The 21,581-nt window shown below is 50.4% G+C and overlaps 1 protein-coding gene across 1 annotated transcript in view; it reads right to left on the bottom strand.

The window, feature by feature from the left end:
* B4GALNT3 (beta-1,4-N-acetyl-galactosaminyltransferase 3) overlaps positions 1–17,246 on the bottom strand; it is a 60,393-nt gene extending 43,147 nt beyond the window's left edge. The window contains exon 1 of the mRNA XM_035550909.2: positions 17,055–17,246. Coding sequence (XP_035406802.1) covers positions 17,055–17,196 — 142 coding nt within the window. The 5' untranslated portion in view covers positions 17,197–17,246. The remainder of the gene's footprint in view (positions 1–17,054) is intronic.
* Positions 17,247–21,581: the final 4,335 nt, after the last annotated feature.

Here is a 21,581-nt window from a genome sequence, read left to right as displayed (position 1 = left end):
ATCCATCCACACCATTTGCATCATTGGCTCCTGTAGCACTGAATTAACGATGCTGAAATTACCCTGCGCGTACATGATAGAGGTTATTTTATAAATAACGCTTTTTAATTTAAGGGAGTAACGCCCTTATGCTATGGGGCAGAAGGCAACCAAGAGACTGATTTCATTTTTAGAGCTACTTTGAATTCTGCTGTAGGACTGCCTTTAACTCTTTTTTCCTCATGGCAAAAGAATTGAAAAAAATCTTATGTTCTCCTGTCACAAGGAAGCCTCTGCTGCCTCAGCCACCTTTGTCATTCCTCCCCCGTGGTCCTTTCCAGCCCTGGGCCCTCACCCGACTTATGTTTCAATCAGCGCAGGCAGATTTGTTGCTCAGCCAATTTTTACCATGCAGCATTAATGAATAACTCTGGGGTCACTCACCATCCCCTAGTGCCCCCTGCGTGACAACATTTGAGAGGTTCGTTTGGACTTTTCAGGTCCAAGTAAACGCTGTCTGGTGTCACAGTCTCCTCTCCAGACAACGCTGGTAACTTGGAGGGATCTAGTTATTCAGACTGAGGATGCACTGGTTTGACCATAACACATCTCACACTGACCCGACCTTAATTAGCTCATTGTGGCCTGGTTTTGACCTCAGAAACACCGTGGTCAATCTGGAACAACTTCCCTCAGAGGCACAGTTTTGAGATCAGAGTTTGGGCCTTGCCTTGATATTCAGACCTCCTCTGTACTCCTGTGAGGATGGCACAGCAAGCAGCTGTGAAAGAAGCTCAGGTCAAAACCAGACTGCCAGGGCCCAGCTTTCAAACCTTGGTGCCCAAAGCCCAGCAAGCTGAACCATGCCAAGTGGGGCACTTGCTGCAGCCAGCACCTGGCTGCAGCATCCTACGCTCCCCTTCCATACAGACTCCTGGGGATGAGATTGGCTTGTCTAATGCCCAGATCCATGTCTGTAACCAGAGAAAACCCAGGGGAAACCACGGCTTTTCAGACCGGCTTGACGACAGCGCAGGTTGCTTGGCTGCTACCATGTCCTTGTGTACCATAAATAGCCTGGCTGAGGTAAGGGCCTGCTGAAGGCCTGGAAACTACATGAGGTTCTTGGAAGCAGCCGATGGTGTCTGGCCACTCATATAGGAAATACACTTGTACAAACACACTTGCAGACAGTTCCTCATCAGCTCCCCATCCCAAAAGGGTGCCAGAGGTTAGTTCATCCACCTCAGGGACAGTGTTGACCTGCTGTCTTTGACTACCCCCATCCAGCTGCCCCCGTCCTAGTCTTTTCCATTACCCACTCATCCTGACTGTTTTGGGGTTGTTTCCTTGGATACTTTTTTGTGTCCCTAATCCTAGCTCTTACTCTAGCTATTTGCCATTGAACCCAAGCCTCCCTGTGTCTTGTGGAGCAAGATGCTGACCAAGCATGGCAGCCTTCTTCTCAGTGCCTTCCCCATCAACGCTGCTAGCAATTTCACTTCTTTGAGATCTCTATCACCTCTTTTTTCACCCAAACTACACAGCTCCAACATCATCTTACTAATGGTCTCATTCAAAATTAACCAGCACTGAAATGCTCCTGTGTGAGAAAAATCTCAATAATTTTCTTCTTAGTTTCTCACATCTTGCATGGTGGATGCACATGATTCTCTCAGGTCCCACGGTGTGTGCTGGCAGCCAAGTGTAGGCTGGGGGAAGGAAAGGGCTCCATACTGCTTTACTGGCCCCCTCCCCTTCACACAAGGCACTGAAGAATCAACTGCAGCAAGCAGCATCTTGCTCCACTTGAGCTCAACAGGACTTTTGCCACTAATGTCCAGGAGAAAACTATTTGGCTTATACCATTTTGCTGAAGGATATGCACAAGTGCCAGGAAATGCATATTTATCATGGTGTGTGATGGATCCCTGTTCAGCTATAAGCCCTTCTCACACCACACTTTCTGCTAAACAGTGCTAACCAATTTAGCCCATGTCTGTATTGAGTCCTTGACTACCTGGTTTCTCACTCCACCATTGACAGATCCCCAAGCAAAGTGCTTGGGATTGTTGCCCAAGTCCCTGCAGACCTCTGTCCAGCAGCGATGTGGCACAGGTAATGATTTGCACAGGCCAGGTACGTGGCAGGGTATAGAATCATAGAATATCCCAAGTTGGAAGGGACCCATAAGGATCATCGAGACCAACTCCTGGGTACATCAGGGCTACTGCTGCTTACTGGCATGGGCAGCCTGAGGCAGCACGAGGAGTTTTCCAGGCACTGCTCCTAAGGCAAAGCAGCCCATGCCACCTGATAGACCCAGCACCTGCCCTCAGAGTGAGTAGGTGGATAAAAGCAATCGTTTGTGTGTAGCCAGGAGGAAGTGTCCTACACTGTGGCTCTGCATGATTGCTGTTTTTGACAGGAGTAGCTCAACTCCACGTGCAGCCGGCCTGGAAGCCAGATCCATCCAGGGTGGGTTGGGTGGGAAGAGAGGCAGAACCAAACTGGGGACTGGACAAGAGCAGGTGACAGCAGTCTTCCCTCACACTTCTGGGTCATTAGGAGATTAAGAGATAAATGCGGCCCCTAGAGACACAGCAGCCACTCACACTGCACCTGCCTGGATTCTCCCACCTCCACACCCTGCTGCCATCTGTCCTCAGCCAGCATCACCCACTTCACTGTTAGCTCCCTTGGCCATGATCCTTCAGCTTCATCTCTGCAGCACTTCCCTGATGTACCATATTGAATGGCAGAGAGGGTTTGACATTGTGCTTTTGATTCACAAGCACCCCTCCTTCTTTTCATCATGGATTTCTAACGCTAAATTTCTTAGTGTAGGGCCAAGAAGGTCCATGGGCTAGACCTGGGAGATGGCAGAGAGATGGTCCACAGCACCCCAGTCTTGGAAGCCAGCGCAGCCTTTCCTGGTGAGAAGAGAGACAGCATGTGATGCCTGACACCAGCTCCCCGTACAGACCTCCACATCAAAGCCTTCCTGATGGAGAGCTATTGAGTCTGGCCCTAATGGACTATGCCTGGACAGGACATCTGGCAAATGCCGCAGAGCATGTGGGCTTTCAAGGAGACCCTCTGACTCCCTGCATGAGCTCCCTTAGATGTGGAAAAGGCAGACCTGGCCCTCTCACATGCATCAGCAAGGCAGAAGGACACAATCCAGTTTTGAAGTTCCTATTAGAAAAATGTGAGAATGCATTACAAGGTTGAAATCTTCAGATCCCCACAGACTGCCTTGGTGCTGTTTGTGTGCTACCTTGACCTTTTAAGCTCAAGGAAGTGACCAGACATCTAGTAATACCTGTTATCTTGGCTACGGGAACACAAGATTCTCAGACTAAGAAGGATTTCTCAGAATTTTAGACTTAAAAACAAAGCAACATCAACAACAAAAATTTATTTTCACCTTGGTGAACTACAAGTGACAACCCTTTGCTGCAGGATCTCTGCTTCCTCAGATATAATGGCTTCTTTGTGTTTCCTTTATGAAGGTGCCCAGCACCTCCAGGTACCTGCATACCTGCCAGCACTGGAAAACTACAGAAACATCCAGGGAGAGGAACAGGAAGATCTTGTAAATTTGATTAAGTAAAAATGAGATTAAGAAAGCCTCTGCAAAAACAACAGAGGAACAGGATACTAAAATGAATACAGGTACACTCCTCTGATTAATTACAGGTTCTAAATATACATATGTCTCGGGATATAGTTCTGGGTCTGAAGAGGTGTACACATTCAACTCAGTTGCTTTCCTAGTAGTAGCCAGGTTCATAATTCAATGCAGAAAGCCCCAAGATGTGAAAAGCAAGGACTGCAGCAAGCCCAGATGAGGAAAAGCTGCACCAAGTAGCTGGTGGGGGCACAAAGAAATCATCAGTAACTGTAGAGTGCCGATGTGTTGTCTGCATCCCACTGCGCTCTCCTTTGGGAGAAAGATGCTCCCTCTCCCAGCTCCACTGCTCCAGCCCACGTGGCTGATTGCAACTGAAACACACCGCAGTGCATCGGCAGGCTGCATTGTGCATGGTGGGAAAAGGAAGGCCAAGAGGGAGAGTGCAGAGGAGGAGGATGGGGTAGGTGTGCAACAGCAGAGGGGACTGCTTGGCATAGGGATGTGGTGGCAGAGCAACGGTGATGAGACTGCTGTTCTCTGCTGCGCTGCATGAACCAAGTCAGCGCACCTCTGGTGTGGGATGGGGTCAGAACTTGAAATGGAAACACACGGTCGCAACCCTAGAAAGGAAAATTACAAGAGCCCTGACCACAGCATGCCTTATTTATTCCAGGATCTGACCTAGCACCTTCACGGCCATTTCTCTTCACCTTAAGGAAAGCAAGAAGGGAAAAACATTGTAAGAGAGCAAGCAATGCAGGGGGGAGCTTGGCAGCAGACAGCAAGGCTTTCAAGGTTGTGCAAACAGGCAGGGAAACACCAGAAGAGCAGTACATAGTTGAGGTCAGTGACTTGGCAGGTACACGTGTGCTCAGGGGGGACAGGCACGTATGCAGGGGGGTGAGTATGTGGAGAGCACCTCTGTGCACCCCGAGAGCACCGGGGAGCGTGCAGCTGTGGGTGGGCAGCCTCGGAGATGAAGGGATGGATGGATGGAAGTACAGATGGAGGGACATTCTGCAGGAAGAAGAGCAGCACATGGCCATGGGTGTGCATCTGTAGCTGTGCAGGTGGGGATGGTGGGAGGTGAGGTGTGGTAGCATATAGGAGCGAGCTTGTGCTGCAAGTACTGACATGCTGAGGTTACCTGGAACTGCCGACTTCCTCTGGGCAGGCAGCAGGCACAGAAATTACAGCTTGCATCTGTGATGTGCCTACATATACACAACACTTCCCTAGGACACTTACATGGGGGACAGCAGCACCTATTAGAAAAACATCATCTACTGCAGTCTCTCACCTCTGATGCTTTCAATGCATGGGTATTCTACACAGAGCAGACCCTAGGGTGAGAGGGTAACCGAGAGAGACCCCGTGCTGAAAATGGACAGACAGCAGAGGGAAAGCTCATTGACAGTGACCGAAACCACTCGCTCCTCCTGTTGCCCACAGCCTGTGTCACTCGCGGTGTCTTAACACAGCACCCAAGTCTGTGATCCCATAAATCCCAAGCTGGGCTTTAACATCAACCCTAGCGTCAAAATATTAGGGTAGAGTGTAATAAAGAGTCTCACACCTTGGCTCTATACAAAGGAAACTGCCACAGCCAACGAGCCTATTATGCAGGACAGACGCATAGTAAAGCTGGCCTGGAAGACATGCCTCAGGTCTATAAATCAACACACCAGGCATCATCAGCAGGGAGTTTAACAGGATAAGCACACTGCTTGGCTGCTAAAACCCTCACCTCACCTCACCTTCAACCCATGGCCACCTCAGGCTTGGAGGGAGGAGGAAAGGGCTGCGACCAGTTCATTATGGAGCAGCTCCACGCAAGCCACCTTGGGTCAACCAAGCTCATGTGAAGTTGTCCAGGCAGTAGCCCAGCTGTCTGCCATCCAATTCTCTGGCCACCCAAAACAGGACAAAGCAGAGTACACGTGCTGCAGTTCTTCTGTCGGGAAATACTACTTCTTAACCTGGAGCAAACAGGTTTGGTTAGGTGTGCTCAGCAAACAGGAGGAGCACGGGTGCCTGTGGAGCACAGCACAGTGTCGTGACAGAGCCTTGTAAATATCTCCGCATGCGATGCAAAATTAGGTTAGGCATCTGTTTTCTTGGGAGACTCGGCTGCTGGTTTCTGTGCTCCAGGCTGACTTGGTGGTACTTGGAACGTGGCAAAACCCGCTGTGTGGAAAATACTGCATGTGGAGATGGCTTGAGAACCTGAGCGTGCACACCTGCAGAGTAGTGATGCAACCATTTCTTTACAAAGCTATGGATCCAGACAGTGCTATCACATGTATTAAAAGAAATATCTGGAAGCACCATTCTCCCCACCCCTCTGTCAGCAAACAATGACTACGAGCAAGGAGGTCCCCTTCGTTGTTTCCAGTAAGCACAGGAAAAAGCCACTTCTCCATTACAGAGCAGCCTTCAGCTGGGAAAAGACAAGAGAGCTGAAGTGACGTGACTGGCTCACACCCTGTCCCCAGCAGTGCCCGTGCCCACAGGATTACTCCAACCTCAGCCCTTCTGTGCTCCCTCCTCCTCCTCAACCCCAGGGCCACAGAGGAGCCACCAGGAGTGGGGTGTCTGTGCGGGGAAGCAATCTTGTGCCAGAGGAGTTGCCAGATCTATGTGAGAAGGGAAAGAGGAGGATACAGCCTCCTCCCCCAGCCTCCCAGCCAAGTCTCCAGCTGGTGATACCTTCTTCACCATGCTGGGTTTTGGGCAAATCCTTACCAGCCAAAACAGCTGACTGAGCTGGTCTCGACACAGTGCAATTCATCTTGCAGCTGTCCCAGCCCGTATATTTCACCTTTCTTTACCCATGCTAAAAATACCTCCATGGCCTTCACACAGATGCTCCTCATTCCACCTCTGGCAGGGAAAAAAGGAAGCCAGGGACCCACAGGACAGTTTAACGTCCCTTGCTTCACCAGAAGGAGACATACAGCGTGGTGCTCGCAGAAGGCAGGCACCTGTCCTTGACATGGGACAGACGCTGCCGGCACTGCTCCCCTCTGGCTCCCAGGGCTCTCCCCTTCCTTACACCTCGCTCAGCGGAGACCTGGCAGAGGGCTGGCACATCTTCTGTGCACACCTCCAGACAGCTGGAGAGGCCACCTGACAAGTTAGCTGGTTGAATGCATAAGGCACAGCTGGTGCAGCCATCCAGGCAGCTCTTGTTTCTCCACTGTTTGTAGGAAAAGGGGAATTTCATCTGCCTTTCAACAGAAAGGCTCAGCAGGCAGACCATGAACATGCCTTCCTAGGTTTTTACTTCTTGCAGCAGCTGGCCTGGGTTTCCCCACGAGCAATGCCTACCAGCATCCCTTTAGCTCCTTGCCATTGAGGTGCTGTGGAAAGGGAGTTCCCTGAGGACGGGACCTTCCCAGGGCACACTGAGCAGTCCCTGTATCTCCACAAGACCTGGCTCTGCTCTGCTCCACCACTTGCATCCTAGCACCCAAACCATTGCTGAAAATAAAAACAACAAAAAAAAAAAACAACACTTTGATTCAAATGTAGATTATGTTTGTTCTGGACTTTATTTGCGTGTCAGGGGTGCTTGTTCTGTTCCACCACACACTTATGGATCAAGTCCCCATCTCTGCTGCATCTTTCCACCCATTTCTTGGCCTGGGCTGTGCAATTCAGGTGAGTGCAATGAACAGGAAATGTCAAAGGTGGGAACCTCTGAGGTGAGACACGCCTGGGGCAGCCAAGCCAGCTGGATCATACCAGCAGGGCTGGCTGGGTCCAGCATAATGGTCCATAGTGAAATATTGTGTGTTCCCCTTGCACTGAACTCAACGGGAGCCCAGTTAATGCTTTTCCTTCAAGGAGATAAAGTACATCAAAAGGATAAGTGACCGCTGCCATCGGCATCGCAGCTGCCGTGCACAGCCTCAGCTGCCAGCAGCATCCCCATTCCCCCAACCTGGGGCCGTATCCACCAGACCACAGCCTCCCCGGCGCCTGTGGGGAGACCGGGGGCAGAACAAGTGCTCATTTAGGGTGGGCACTACTGGGGGCAGCAAATTCCTCGGCAGCTCCTTCTGGCGGGGCGGGAGCAGCGAACACCCGCTGGTTTTGTTCCAGCGGCCGAGCCCCACATCTGCCCCGAGAACCTCTCCCTGAGCAGGGCGACGTCTGCGGCTCCGCAGACATCCAGGAGCAGAAACTGGCCTCCCCGCCCGTTCACGTGATACTCAAAGGGAGGCCGAGAAGGAAAGAGAGCTCTGAGAACAGGGATTCCCTACCATGCCCCAAGGCTGCCTGACTCTCCCCATCACTTCACCATCCCCCCGCGGGGCACCCCGCGCACTGAGGCACCCAAAAAGCCAGCAGCACATCGCGTGCTCCACGGGGGAGGGATTCAGGGCCGCTTTCCTCTGCCCCTTGCCAGCCCCGGCTGGGTCAGACGCTGCGTTTGGCAAGAGCAGCGCTCCCTGCTAATTTTAGCCCCCGGCTCTCCACCCAGGCAGCTCGAGGGCTGTGGAAAGCCGGGCAGCACCGAGGTGAGGGCTGGGAGATGCTGCCTTCAAACAGCCCGCACGCCACCAGCTAAATATAAGCCTGTGGTGGGCGGGGGGGCCGGAGCTGGTCCCTCCCCATCAGCCGGGACAGAGCAAGGCCACATCACAGCTCCCCCGGGACCTGCTGCCAGGGGCTGCTCGCTGCCCAGGGGGATCGTCAGCGATTTGGGCTGCAAATCCCAAATCCCTGATAGGATCCCATGCGTCACACATATTTAGAGTTTCTGGATTAAATGTTACCTGACTACAGACTATTGAAAAGGACAACCATCTTTTTTTTTTTTTTTTTTTTTCACCAGAAAAAAAGGGATTTTATTTCCCTTGTAAACAAAGAGGGACACGTGAAAGATTCCTGGCTGGGCTAGCGAATCGTTTTTCTGCAAATAAAAAGCTGGCAAAGTGCTGAGCATTTGCAAGACCCAGGAAGAAACAGGTAACCACGCTCTGCAAGCCATGCGGAGCGGCTGCAGCGCCAAGCACCATGCTCGATACAGGGAAACCAGAGGTCTTGGCAGACACCACTGCAGCAAAAAGCCATGGTGGTACCAATTTTCAGGGCACCAAACGCCCCTGTGACACCACATATGTTCTTAACTATCTCAGCAGAGTTGCTTACAGTCCCCATCAGCTTCTGTAATAATCACCCCTGCATTTTTCTCCACTCTTTTTAAAACCCAGGGTCAGTGGTTTACTCTGTGCCCTCCAGCTCCTTCCTGCATCTCCTCTTTTCAATCTCTACACCCAATACCTTCCAGACTCTGCTCCTCTAAAACCCCAAATATTTAGATTTAGACTTTACTTCTGATTTCAACTTCGGTTCTTTCTGCCTCACAAGTCTGGGGTGGCCAATGGCTTTTTCTGACCACCCTGCTCCAACACTCATCTCACTGTGCCCCATTTCAGGCTTCTCCTTACTTTGCCAAATAATCCCTGCTGCTTCTTTCCTTCTTTATTCTTCTTCCAGTTTTCTTTTCTTTCTTCATCTGCATGAGCTGCAAGACATATCGAAACACTTCTTTCTCTTTCTCAACATGCCTATGTGAGACATCCACTTAAAACACAGAGTTACAAGAGCCAGGTGAAAACAATTTACAAGGAACTGTGGCACATTCAGAGAAATTTTAGGCGCTGAGCACAGCAAAAGGCAGCAGCAGCAGTGCTAGCATCGTTAGGGCTTCTTCAGAGTTGCGGTAGGGATGAGGACGAGGACTCAGCGGGAGGGGAAGGCGCACAAAAGGAGAAGGATTTATCAGCACACGGTAGCACAGGTGAGCAGCTTCGTGCCAGCTACAGAGGATCATCGGGTGTTTGGAAAGCCAAATGAAATTCAGGTCTGGTGACAGCAGTCTCAGCTCCGCTGCTGGAGCAGGCGAACGACACGGACAAGTGAATGCACACAAAGGGCTGCAGCTGGTAAACGCAGCGGGGAAGAAAACACCATTACCAAGGTTACAACCTGTCAGAGCCCGGTGTCACAAAGCATGTCTCAGCCCTGCAGAGGCAGGGGACCAAAACAACAGAGACAGATTTGGAATACGTCTATCAGAGGATAAATAAGCTCCTGGAATAGCCCAGTGCAGAGCAGTATAACTGTCCTTCAGCTCACATGCCCAAAAACACCTCTTCCCTCTCCAAGGAAGTGGCTGCAAAAGAGGTGGATTGGGAACTGCCCTGGGAATCCGCAACGGAGCTGGAGCAGCCCAGAAAGGCAGAAAGAGGCAATGGAGCAAACCCTCCGCAGGGCTGTTTGTTTATGTAGGCCCTGAAGAATTACACACCTTTATAAAGGTGAGCAACTTCTTACTCAGAAGAACAGTGATAGGACAAAGGGGAATGGTTTTAAACGAAAGCAGGGGAGATTTAGATTAGACATAAGGAGGAAATTCTTCCCTCAGAGGGCAGTGAGGCAGTGGCACAGGCTGCCCAGAGAAGCTGTGGCTGCCCCATCCCTGGAGGTGTTCAAGGCCAGGCTGGATGGGGCTTTGGGCAGCCTGGGCTGGTGGGAGGTGTCCCTGCCCATGGCAGGGGGGTGGGACTGGGTGGGCTTTGAGGTCCCTTCCAACCCAAACCCTTCTGTGACTCTATGACAAAAAGAACTTTGTCTACAAGGGGAGAAGAGAACAATGGCTGATACTAAACAATTTCTGATGCTTAAGGTGCTCACAGAGTGGTCTGGCCAACAACTTGGGGGCAAACCAAGCATGAACTTGGCAAAAACTTTTTCCACAGACTGCCACTTGGGCTGTGTTTGGCCCTGAAACTCTTCCTAGGACCCAGGTGAACTTAGACCCACATGGGTATTTGCTCTGTGTGCAATCCTAGAGGGGCATGACCTGAGACTCTGGAAGAGCTGGACCTGCTGGCTTGAAGCAAGAGAGTCTGCATAACCTAAATGGTAAAAAAAAAAAAAAAAAAAAAAAAAAGAATTGAAGATGAATTGAAAGGAAAAATTATAAATGCTTGAAAAAATGGTCTGCTGAGCTAAAGCATCCTATAGGTACAGGGCTTAAGTTTCAGTCAAGAAACTGAAAACTAAATGAAGAGGACTTAATATTTTGAGAATAAGCACCAATTCAGTGATCCAGAGATCCACACCGGTTGCTTTTGCAGTACAAGCCCACTGTGCAAACTGACTGAAAGCCCGAGGGCAAGACAGCGACTGCAGACACTTGCTAGCACAAGCAACGGAGATACAGCAGCGCATTATGCGATGGTCTGCCTTGACTGAAAACAAATTAAAACCTCTCAACTGGCCTGCTTACATCAAACCACAGGCTGCAGCAGCCAGTGCTGATGCTGGGGGCGAGTTGCTGCAGCAGGTCATGGAGCCTGCTGGTGCGTGGTGGGACAGGCAGGATATTCTCAGGATAAACCCTGTGGCGTGGTCTAGATGGGGTTAATAGCACCCAGACACGACTCCTGCAGTTTTACAGAAAACAACATTATTTAATGTAAATAAAGCTAATTTAGGAAGTGAAGCGTTTACAAGGAGGGCTGGAGATGGCTTAACCAGGTTCATGCAAACAGCAGGGCTGAGGAAGCCGCTGGAGCTGCCAGCACCACGTACACAGGCCAAGCCAAACAGCCCGCACTAATGGCAGGGAAATAAGTGGCTCCTTGAAGCAAGGCAGAAGCCGATTTATTTAAAATTGAAAAATAAATAAAAAATCATATATCACAGATGCAGATTATTCTCACTTCAAGAGAGCTCTAGTAGGCAATTCTGCAGGCTAACAGGTGATAATACACACCAAATATTTTTACTGGTAAATGGGATATAACAGTACCTGGCGACGAACTACTTTTAACATGCATGAATCTATACAACTTCAGTGAAAAACAGGCTTCCATATAACCCGACTAGTTCCTGATACCTACAGTCCAGCAGGCTACTGGCAAAGAAAGTTAAAAGTAGACAGCGTGCCTGTTATGGCAAACCTTGCAGTTAAGTCTCTGATCTGTGTTTAGTTTTACATTACCGAGTAGCCCTGGCTGTCAGTTGCTCATATTTTGCTCAACTGGAAACGAAAGTCACGAACATTTAGACTGTCTGAAGTGAAGGTCACTGGGGACTTGTAGATGAGATGGAAACCAGGCAGCAAGAAAACGAGCCACGTATGAGGCAAAGGCTTGGGACACCCGTTGCATCTGCCATGGAAAACAGTGACACGGAGAGGCAAGAATAGCACAAGGTGCAGTCCTTCAGCCATATAAATGTACCAGATGGGCCTATGCTATAGAGAAACATAGGACAGCTTCTCCAGATTGTAGAAAGAAAGGAGGTAAGAAGCCACGTTGACCCTCTTTCCCTCAGAATAAATGAATAAGTCTCAGACGGGACACAGCCTCACAATGCTGGAATACCGAAGCCTTAGGAAATGATAAAAGCAGAATTACCAAACAGGTGAGAGTGGCACTGACGCTTCAGGGAGACTCACAGCCCTACCCGGCAATTTTTGGATTGTCTGAAGCGATCCCACATTTTACAGACTAACTGAATCGCGTTGCCCAGCGTAGTGAATTTAAATCCTTTATTATTCGGACGTGGATCCTTGTTCTGAGGCGTCTCTGGAGAGAGCTCATTCACTTAACAGCAACGCCCCCCAGATATAACCCCAGCACCCCAAAGTGCAGGGGACTCTCCCCAAACCATACCAAAGCCTTGTGCTGCACTGGCACGGGGGAGGTTTCTCAGGCCGACAGTGGTGCAGGGGAGCTCTGACCAAGACCAGTAGACAGACCTGGTTTCCTTCGCCCTTCTGCCGTACATACCTGCACTTTGGATGCTGCTTGTATTTTTATTTTTTATTTTTTTAAGCTCCCAGAAATCATTCAGAAATGAGCTTGGAAGCAGAACAAGAGATGAGCTCAGACTGCAAAGACCCAAAGCTGGAGATGTATTTTGGCTCGGCTGATTAAAGGCACCGACTACGAACGTCTCAGATCATAAAAAGCAGAAGTATGTGAGGACCAGGTTCACACCTGTTCCAACCCAAGGCATTACGTGGGTCTTTCCTTAGATCTCACACCACATGAAATGAGAGCGCATTTCCTCTTCTGGAAAGCCCTTCTCAGCTGTTACTGCAAGCCTGAAAAATAGCAATTGAATTGGGAAGTGGCTGGAAAAGGGAATTCTTCCTCCACGTCTGCCTCAACTTGCAGGTGAGCGACGTAAGGCAGAGCCTTTGTTTGGCTGTGCCAGATAGCCCGATGCCAACCACACGCAGAAATGCATCTCCAGAAGACAATATGACTCCTCTGCCAAGCCCACAGCACGGGGAGATGCTGAGCAGGGCGCAGCTCCGCGGTATCCGAGCCATCCCCATCCAGCCTGGCTCAAGGAGGGAGAAGGTGTGGTGCGGGAGCGCACGCTGCGCTGGCACACGTCCGCGCCAACCTGTCACAGATGACGTGTGCACACAGGGATGGCGCAAGGGTTTCTTTCTGGTGATGATATATCATCTGTCTGGCCCCAGAATGTCCCCGCACCGTCTGCAGATGGCGGGACAGGTTCCCGGAGAGCAAACGCTCGCGGCTCTCGTTGGGCACACGGGGAGCCAGGCGCTCGGCGCCGCACCAGAAGGAGGTTACGTGCGAGTCAAATCCCAGCCTGACTCCGAGTCAAGGGGTGGAAAAAGCCAGGTTCACAAACTACTGGCAGTGCAGACTGAGACGTGGCAGCACTTCTGACCACCCTCCCGGGGGACTGAACCGATCACCTTGAAGTGAAATCTCAGCACCCCTCGGGGCAATTACCCATGCCAAAGAGCGATCCTGTGCACGCAGGGGCAAGTAGGCGTGCGTGCGGACGACTGCGACATCCAGCTGCGTGCGTGAGTGAACCTGGGGGTCTGAGTGCACACATCCTCGTGCGCGGGTGCCTGGGCAGTGAGGTTACAGAGGGCAGTCGATGCTCTATGCTGAATGAACAGCTTCAGCTTTCCACCAGCTCCCCTCCTCACGCAAGGGCACGCGTCTGCCCGTCCGCGCCAGGGCTCGGCCAGGTTTTAAGCAACTCATGCTGCTTTGTAACAAGCTGGAGATCCAAGAGCCACTTGTCAGAAGCCCAGATAGGAAGATAACACACTCCCAGCGTTACTTACACACAGCACAGAAATGCGGAGGAACAGGGGTGGGTTGGAACAGCCAGAAGGAGTGGCTTAAAGCAGGGCCCCCTGGAGTCCCTTCTCCCACAAGCTGCACCTCCAAGCAATTTAATCTAATCCTGCACACCCTGCTCTTGCCTGGCTCAGTGTCACTCACACCTGCAATAAAGGAAATCAGTGCAAGCGATTTAGAAGCTCCCCAGATACCATGGGCTTTGCAGCAGGAAAAAAACCCAAACCAGTCTGCAGAGCAATGGCTGGGAGTGACCTCACCTCTAAGCCTGTTCAGCGCTTGAGATTCACTTTTATGATGTTGACACAAGGTTTTAAAGCACAGGGGGATTGCTGCACATCCTCCCTACTAGCCAGCACGGCTCCCTGGCATCAGCCTTGCTACCTCAGAGCCAGCTCCTCCTGCCTGGGGAAGGCGAGGAGCAGAAAACCAGAGGTAGCAGAGGAGGTCCCCGATGCACCAGCTTCATCCAAGCATCGGCCTCGTTGGTGCTTTCTCCCTCTCCAACTCCTTGTTCAGCTAAAAAAAAATAAATATAAATAAACTTTCCTGCCTCCAGCACTCACTCGCAGGAGCAAAGCTTGCTGTGTGGCAACTAGCAAAGAGGAGAAAACACTCCTGCTGGAGAGCCCACTCCAAAAAGGGTAGCGCCTGTCGGCAGCACGCAGGCTGCCTGCAGCTCCCGGGTTTCTTGGCAGGGAGGCAGTGCCCTGTCTGTTACAACTTGTTTTGGATGACAACAAGCCACATTTCAGGGGAGGAGAGTTGTGCCCATCTTCGACTCACATCAGCCTGCTTGTTTTTCCTCCCTCAGCTGTAAACATGTTTGTTTAGGATTCCTATGAATACCTACTGGGCAGCAGACCAGCCAAATAGTCTCAATTAAAAAAAATAATAAAGAAAGAAAGAAAAAGAAATATGCAAGCCTCACAGCAACAGAAGCACCCTCCTGCCCATGAGGCACAAGTCCTGCCAGTCAGGCTTCCAGGGAACAGCATGTAGGAATACCTTCATGCAATCACGTTGCAAGGAAAAATGATTTTTTTTTTTCATTTTGTACCAGCCTGACCGCTCATTTCAGCAGCACCTCCCTAGGAAAGGTGTGTCACTTGTTTCACTCACTTTCACCCACCCCTGCCCGGTCCATCCCAAGCCTCCCCAACAGGCAGGGAAGGACCTGAATCAACCCAGGGGCTGCATGAGCACGAACCTTGCAGCTCTGCCGGTCCCTCAGCCCTTGAATTTGAGGTGACTGCAAAAGGAACCTCCCGGCCACAGCCTCTTCCAGCACGTGGTGATACAGCACCACAGAAGCCGTTGGGTACCAGTTATTAGAGCACGTTCTGCGAGGCCCTTTATTCTCTTGCAGCCAAAGTTATCTGCGTGCTGAACCTCATTGCACAGTGGAGTTGCACATACATGAAGGGAGGGCAGCCAGGGACACGGTTTCTGAGCACGGCTTACTCTAACGTCTGCTGGGCCACTTGGGATTTGCTTCCCCTGCCCCACAGCGACCTGGTGGGGGAGAGGAGCAAAATGCTGGGGAGGAACGGCCGTGCCTGAAGAAAGAAAAAACACACTTGCCGTTCCTTTCACAGGCTATCCAGCAGTGCTTTTGTGGGAGGTGAGAAGAAAGCTCAGTTGCAGACACAGGAGATGGAAACAGATCTCCTTTAGCTCCCTTCCAAGCCCAACAGCTTTCTGTCCCCAGAGGAAGGAGCTTCGTAGTCTTATGCCTGGAAAAATCACCAAGTAAACAGCCTTTGTATTCTATCAGCAGTAAGTGGGGAGGCTGTTGCATCAGATGAGTGGAGACGGCAGCCCTTGGTTGGTCCCCAGCTGTGACTTACCGTGGGGTTCCCACCTGGGACTCAAGAAGGAAAACAATGCAGAAACAAGAAGGAAAAAGCATTCATTGCTCTGAGAATCACCCCCTCCAATGCCAGCTCTGTGGGATCTCCGGAAGGAGCCACCACGTGGAGCCACAAACGCAGCCACCCCAGTCCCAAGAGAAGAAAGCACTACTTAGCTTAACAGCCAAAAGAAATCAAATGCTATTTGTTTTTCATTCCAACTTTTGATTTCTCTTAAAACAGGCTTTTGGAGGTATGGGGTAAGAGGAAGGGTGGGGAGGGTCACAGCTTAACCCCCCTGATGCTGGCAGTTTCCAGGACACTCCCCAGGAGCCCAGGATGCCAAATGCCCGGGGCAGAGCATCAGCTCCTGGTGTGCACAGGCTCTCTCGTGCCATGGAGCCGCTTGCCCGAGGGCTTCACCCTGCCAGGCTTGCCAGCAGTCCCTGCGTGTGGCCACCAGCGACGTCTCTGGTGGGTTTGGGAGCGTCTGGAGCTTTTATTCAATTGAACCTCAATGCGGTGTGATCGTCTGCCCCGCCTTCTGTTTTAGTTGGTAGGGACCACAGCCGTGTCACTGTTTCCAGTCTCAGCCTTGAAACTGGACGATTTTTATAACAACGATGTAAAAATAACTCCTGCCTGAAAGCAGGGAGGAAGAATCCAGTTCACAGTACAACTTGCTTGCTCGTGTGCATCCCTTCTGCCCGGTTCTCCCATTCCCTCTCTCTGTCTGCAGCAGCACGCACCTGTCTCAGCCCCTTTCCCCCATAACCACTGCTTAAATACCCCACAGCAGCTTGCCTTCTGCCCTGCTGCACCACAGAAGTCCTCTACGTGCTTTTAAAGTTTTCTCTAGGGATTTCTGGGGGGCATTGGCCGACTGGTGTACAGCAGGGGGCTCGGGGCCACATCACACAAAAGACGTAACATGGAGCAGACTCTGTTCTCTCCTCTCTGTCCCGGCCAAAGAAGTCAGATCCCTGGCACTGTTGGACCAATAAACGCATGCTTTCAACTTCAAGATCAAGATCCAGCTGAAGTTGTGATCCCGTGGAGGACTCTGTGAGCAGACAGACACTGGGGGAGCTCCTTGCCCAGCCGCAGCCTGAAGTTTTCGGACCACGACCCAGCTCCCAGGGGATCCAGGAGCAGGGGCTGTGCCACGCGTGTGCTCACCAGCAGTGACACGGACCTGAGGCACCGCTGCCACACGCACCGCCGCCACTCCCCGACGTTATTTCGGACCCCCCCCCCCAAAAAAAAAAAAAAAAAAAGACTTCCAGAAGCCCACGGGCTGTCCAAAACCGCCTCGGAGCCGCAGCCGAGCAGCACGGCAGCCCCAGCCCCAGCTCGCTCCCGGGGCACAGAGCCCGGCCCCGCGCCCCCCGAACCCCCTGCCCGCCCCCCGGGGTAACTCACTGCGGTCCGGGGGCGCCCCTCCGCCGGGGGCGGCCACCAGCTCCAGGTAGGCGGCCCAGAGCCCCAGCGCCAGCGCGCCCAGGGCCAGCAGCAGCCGCAGCAGCCGCCGCCGCCGCAGCCGCGCCAACAGCCGGCCCCGCATGGCGCCGCTCAGGGCGCCGGGCCCCCGCCGCCACGGGCCATGCTCCCCTCGCCTCGCCTCGGCCCGGCCCGGCCCGGCCCCGCTCCTCGTCCGCGGGGCGGGCCCAGGTGCGGGGCGGCGCCGCGGCCCCGCTGGGGGCAGCTCCCGGGCGGGCTCGGGCTCGGGCTCTGCCGCCGCCGCCACCGCCCCCCGCACCTGGGCCCGCCCGCCCGGGGCAGGCCCGGCCCCGCGGGGAGCCCTCGGTGGTCGGGCCTCTGGTGCCCCGAGCCCGCTTCCGAACCGAGCTCCGCACCCCTCGGCTCCGTTCACACCGCAAAGCGGGCTGCCAGGGCGGGAGCCGGGCTCCTGCTGGGTGAGGCTGAAGTGGGAGAGGCCCGCTGGGACATCGGCACCCCCGGGGCTCTGCTCCCGCACGGCCTTCCCCCTGCCACAGACCACACTGGGCAACCACCACGAGGAGAAAACCTGGGGCCGGAGGTCAGCCGCCGGGGTGATACGCTGAAAAGCATGTCCCCAGTGTCCAGGCAGCACCTAGAGAGCCTGCGGTCACCCGTCCTGCCCTGGGATGGACAGGCGGATGATAGGTTTCCTTCTTCTAAGCATCCCACAAAGGTTACAGTTATCTCCCTCCAGCTCCCCGTTGGAAATATTTCCGTTCGTTTCAGGAAAAGCCACCCAGAGTTTTATATCTCGTTGCGGAGGCAGAAATGATGTGACCCTTCTTAAGACAGAAACAAACCCTGTGGTGCCGGAGGCAGGTGATCAGCTCTGCCCTCGGGCTTCCCCACCTCCCTGAGGACTAGGTCCGGTCTGAAACTTTCGAGGACACAATACTTGCATTCCTGGATGCTGCAGACGCATGTGGCCCTGCTCCAAGTCTGAATTTGCCAACACACAGCACTACTTCCTCAGCGCTGCTTGCACGCCGCCACCCTCAGCACCAAGACAACAAAAACACCTCAGAGCTGTGCACCAGTTCAGTCACCGCAAGGCAGAAATCTCATATGAAGGTATGGCAGTCTCTGTTGACTTTTTTTTTCCAGGCACGAGAGATAAAACAAGCTTTTCATATTGGTTCAAGAAGAAAATACTACAAAAAATATGTAGTAAATACTCATCTAAATTAAACTTCATTATTTGAAGAATGAGAATTGAATGATGTGTTCTGAACAGAAAATTGTCTGCATTTCTTCAATGAACAATCTTAAACTAGAATAATGACAACTACACTGTTGAAACTGTTGCATATTAAAATAAGCAAGCACATTTTTTTCTCTTGTGAACACGCTACTACAATGGAGAGGAATGGAAAGGAAATTATAGAGTAACAAAAGTATTGTTGACTTGTAAAAAAAAAAACTTTCATGATAGAGCCACGCTGTAACAAAGAGGCAAAAGTTGTCTCTGGAGTAATTGCTTAGGGAAACAAAGGTGGTGTTAGTGTCTGTCACAACAATACTGAGGAACTGAATGAATCTGGATGTAATATAATGAGGAATCTGAATAGCCTTACACTGTACTTAAATTATTTTGGACTACTTATTCATTACAGAAAGCACTGATACCCAGTGGGTAAGATCACCACTTTCAGCAATGTTTTAAAAATACCTCACTTAAGTGTTTTTATCCTCAGTCTGCTCGAGTGTCCCAACGCACACAGACTGTGTCTGCAAACCTCCACGTCTCTCATCCGAGTGACCATCCCTAAACATCAGACAGATTGCTGCCTGCTGCGGGATGTAGCTACTCTACCCTACCCTGAGTGCCCTCTTCAAAGAGGGTATTCAAGCTGATGATTTGCCAGATGAGCCAACTGGAGCACTTTTTTGCTTTGTTTGGGGTTTTGTTTGTTTTCTATTTTGGTTAAGTTTCCTCATGATAAAAGCAGCCTTTGATATGAGTGCTGCACTTAACGACGGCATCTTCTGTTCCTCTCTGGCTACATCTCTGTGCATCCCTGCCTCTTTCTGTTATGCTTGTGCTTCTAGTTATCTAACAACTGTTTCTCTGTTCTGTAAATTACTTTTAGCTTTGTGCCAACATCCTTCCTCTGTAGACTCCCCAAAGGTTCAATTATCTGCCTCTTGCTTCTTCCCTTTTCTTCTTCTTGTGTAATTTTCATCTTAACACTAATTACCAGCCCCACACCAAATACACCCAACTGTCCCTAGCTGCCACTAACCCTGGCGACTCCATAGCCTTCTTCCTGACCTTAACCATGCTCTCAAGCACAAGCAACGACTTCATCTCAACATTAATTGAAATGCCTTAAAGGCAGAAGTGCTTCTAACAGGAAAAGGCAGTCTCCAAAAATACCGTTGCCCATTCTTTCCCTTTTTGGCTCCTCAGGACTGGATTCTAAAAAGCGTTTATGTTGGAGCTATCCCCGTACCAATCCAGTTATGCTTCCAACACTCGTATGACCGACCTGAGCCTGCCATACAGGTGGCCACCCAGTTGATGGCTCCCTCAGTTCAGACTGACAGCAGCATCATTGTCTTGCTACAACTTGGGTTGAAAATCTCATTCACGCTCCCATCTTTTCACAGCATAACTCTTTTTTCATAGGTCTCGAGCCCTAGCTGTCCAGACAAAATTACACTGCAATGACCTGTCCTTCCTTCTCAGCTGTAAAGAGATCACATTTTCCCATGAACTTCACCTGATACCTCTAGGAGCGCCTCCTTACTGCAGGTCCCGCCCTGGGAACGGGCAGGAATTGCTTTCTGCACTTCCAAACTCCCTCTCAATATTCACAGCACATTTACACTTCCAGAAAAAAAAAAAAAAAAAAGAAAAAGTTTTTAACTAGTTCAAGATGAGAGCTTTCAAAACACCTTTCAGGATATAGTTGTTTACCACAAGGAAAGATATATCTAAATCTTTGATCTTTTTCAAAATCCATCTCTTTTTGAATCTGACTAAAATCTTGCCTGAACTTCCCCCTTCCCCTTCCTAAAAGCAGCAGTACTTGCTTTATATTTGAAGTGATTGTGTTCATCATGCTTACGTTTCAAGTAATTTTATTAGGGATACCACTGAACACAAAGCTGAACAGCTTTGCCTGTGATGACACTGACCAGACTTTTATCCACCCAAGCTCGCATTGAAGGAAAAAATGTTTAACTGGGCAGTGTAGGAGTGACTCTCTACTGAGATAAATGTTTACAGTGAAAGTAAATCAATTTGATCCCTAAATCAATACAGGTGAATTCAGCACATCCTGGATATGTTTCACCAGGGTAGATCCAGGTTTTTTATTAATTCATATTGAACCCATTTCAACAATGAAACCCTTCATGCCTGCATAGTTTAGCATTTTCTTGCTTTGATATTGAAACACTACTACTACGTAGAAAGCGTCTCTGGACTTTCTGAATAGAAACAGGTAACGCATTTTTTCACAGTTGTAATTTGTCCACAATCCAAAAGCACTGCAATTTGTAAAGCATGCAATTTGGTCAGTATAAGTGAATACTCAATCCCATTGAGGGCTCTGTTTATAAAGTTGTGTATGGAGCTTGAAAGGCAGCCACGCTGACTCATATTCAAAGACACCCATTCTCCAAACAGTTCATTTAGAGCTGCATGGGCAGTATCAGAAGTCCACCCCACCATTCTCAAATACTACGACATGCCAGAAGTGCTTCCCTCCAGCAAGTTAAATTCCAGTTACTTCTGATGGCACGTTTCAAAGAAAAAACCCTAAACAATCGATGATGCAACTTAAGAACTGAAACAAAGTCCATTCTTTACACTGTGCCTAAATCCTATGAATACAGCAGTCCAAAGGAATCACTGCACTTTCACCTCTCACGCCTTCTGAATCTGAATATGTTTTGGTATGCAATTCCAGTCCACATGCTAAAGATTTACTGCTAAAGCTAGACTTACAAGTTTAGGAATAGCTTTTTAGGGGGGTTAAAGGGGATATGTCTTACAACTCAAAGCAATTTAGGAATATAAAAGCGAAATGTTGCAAAAAAGTAAGGAAATCTTAAAATGTCCCTTGTATACAAACAAGCTATTATACCACTTTGAATGGGGACAAAGTGACATCTTTATTAGGCTTTTGAGCAGGCATGAATACATTCCGGTGTAACGGAATTAGATGCATTTGTGAGCTGTAATTAAAAGTCTGAAAGACATAGCTTTCCATGAATATGTATAGATCTAACAAAGTACACAGGGATGTTGCCTCTAGCTAGTCTCAAAAAAATGTGTCTCATTATTTATCAAAGAATTACTTCCTGGCCTACATACACAGTTTACGCTGTCCAGAGAGTCCATCCACACTGGCAAAATGTGTGCATTTCTGAACAGACACTTTTGCAAGCAATTTAAGTACAGCTACTGCATACAAGCATCTGTTCCTATTAGTTAGA

Source organism: Cygnus atratus, chromosome 1 (assembly GCF_013377495.2).
Source record: "Cygnus atratus isolate AKBS03 ecotype Queensland, Australia chromosome 1, CAtr_DNAZoo_HiC_assembly, whole genome shotgun sequence".
NCBI lineage: Eukaryota > Metazoa > Chordata > Aves > Anseriformes > Anatidae > Cygnus > Cygnus atratus.
Note: the sequence above shows the minus strand (reverse complement) of the source record. Positions and strands in the feature narration are given on the sequence as shown.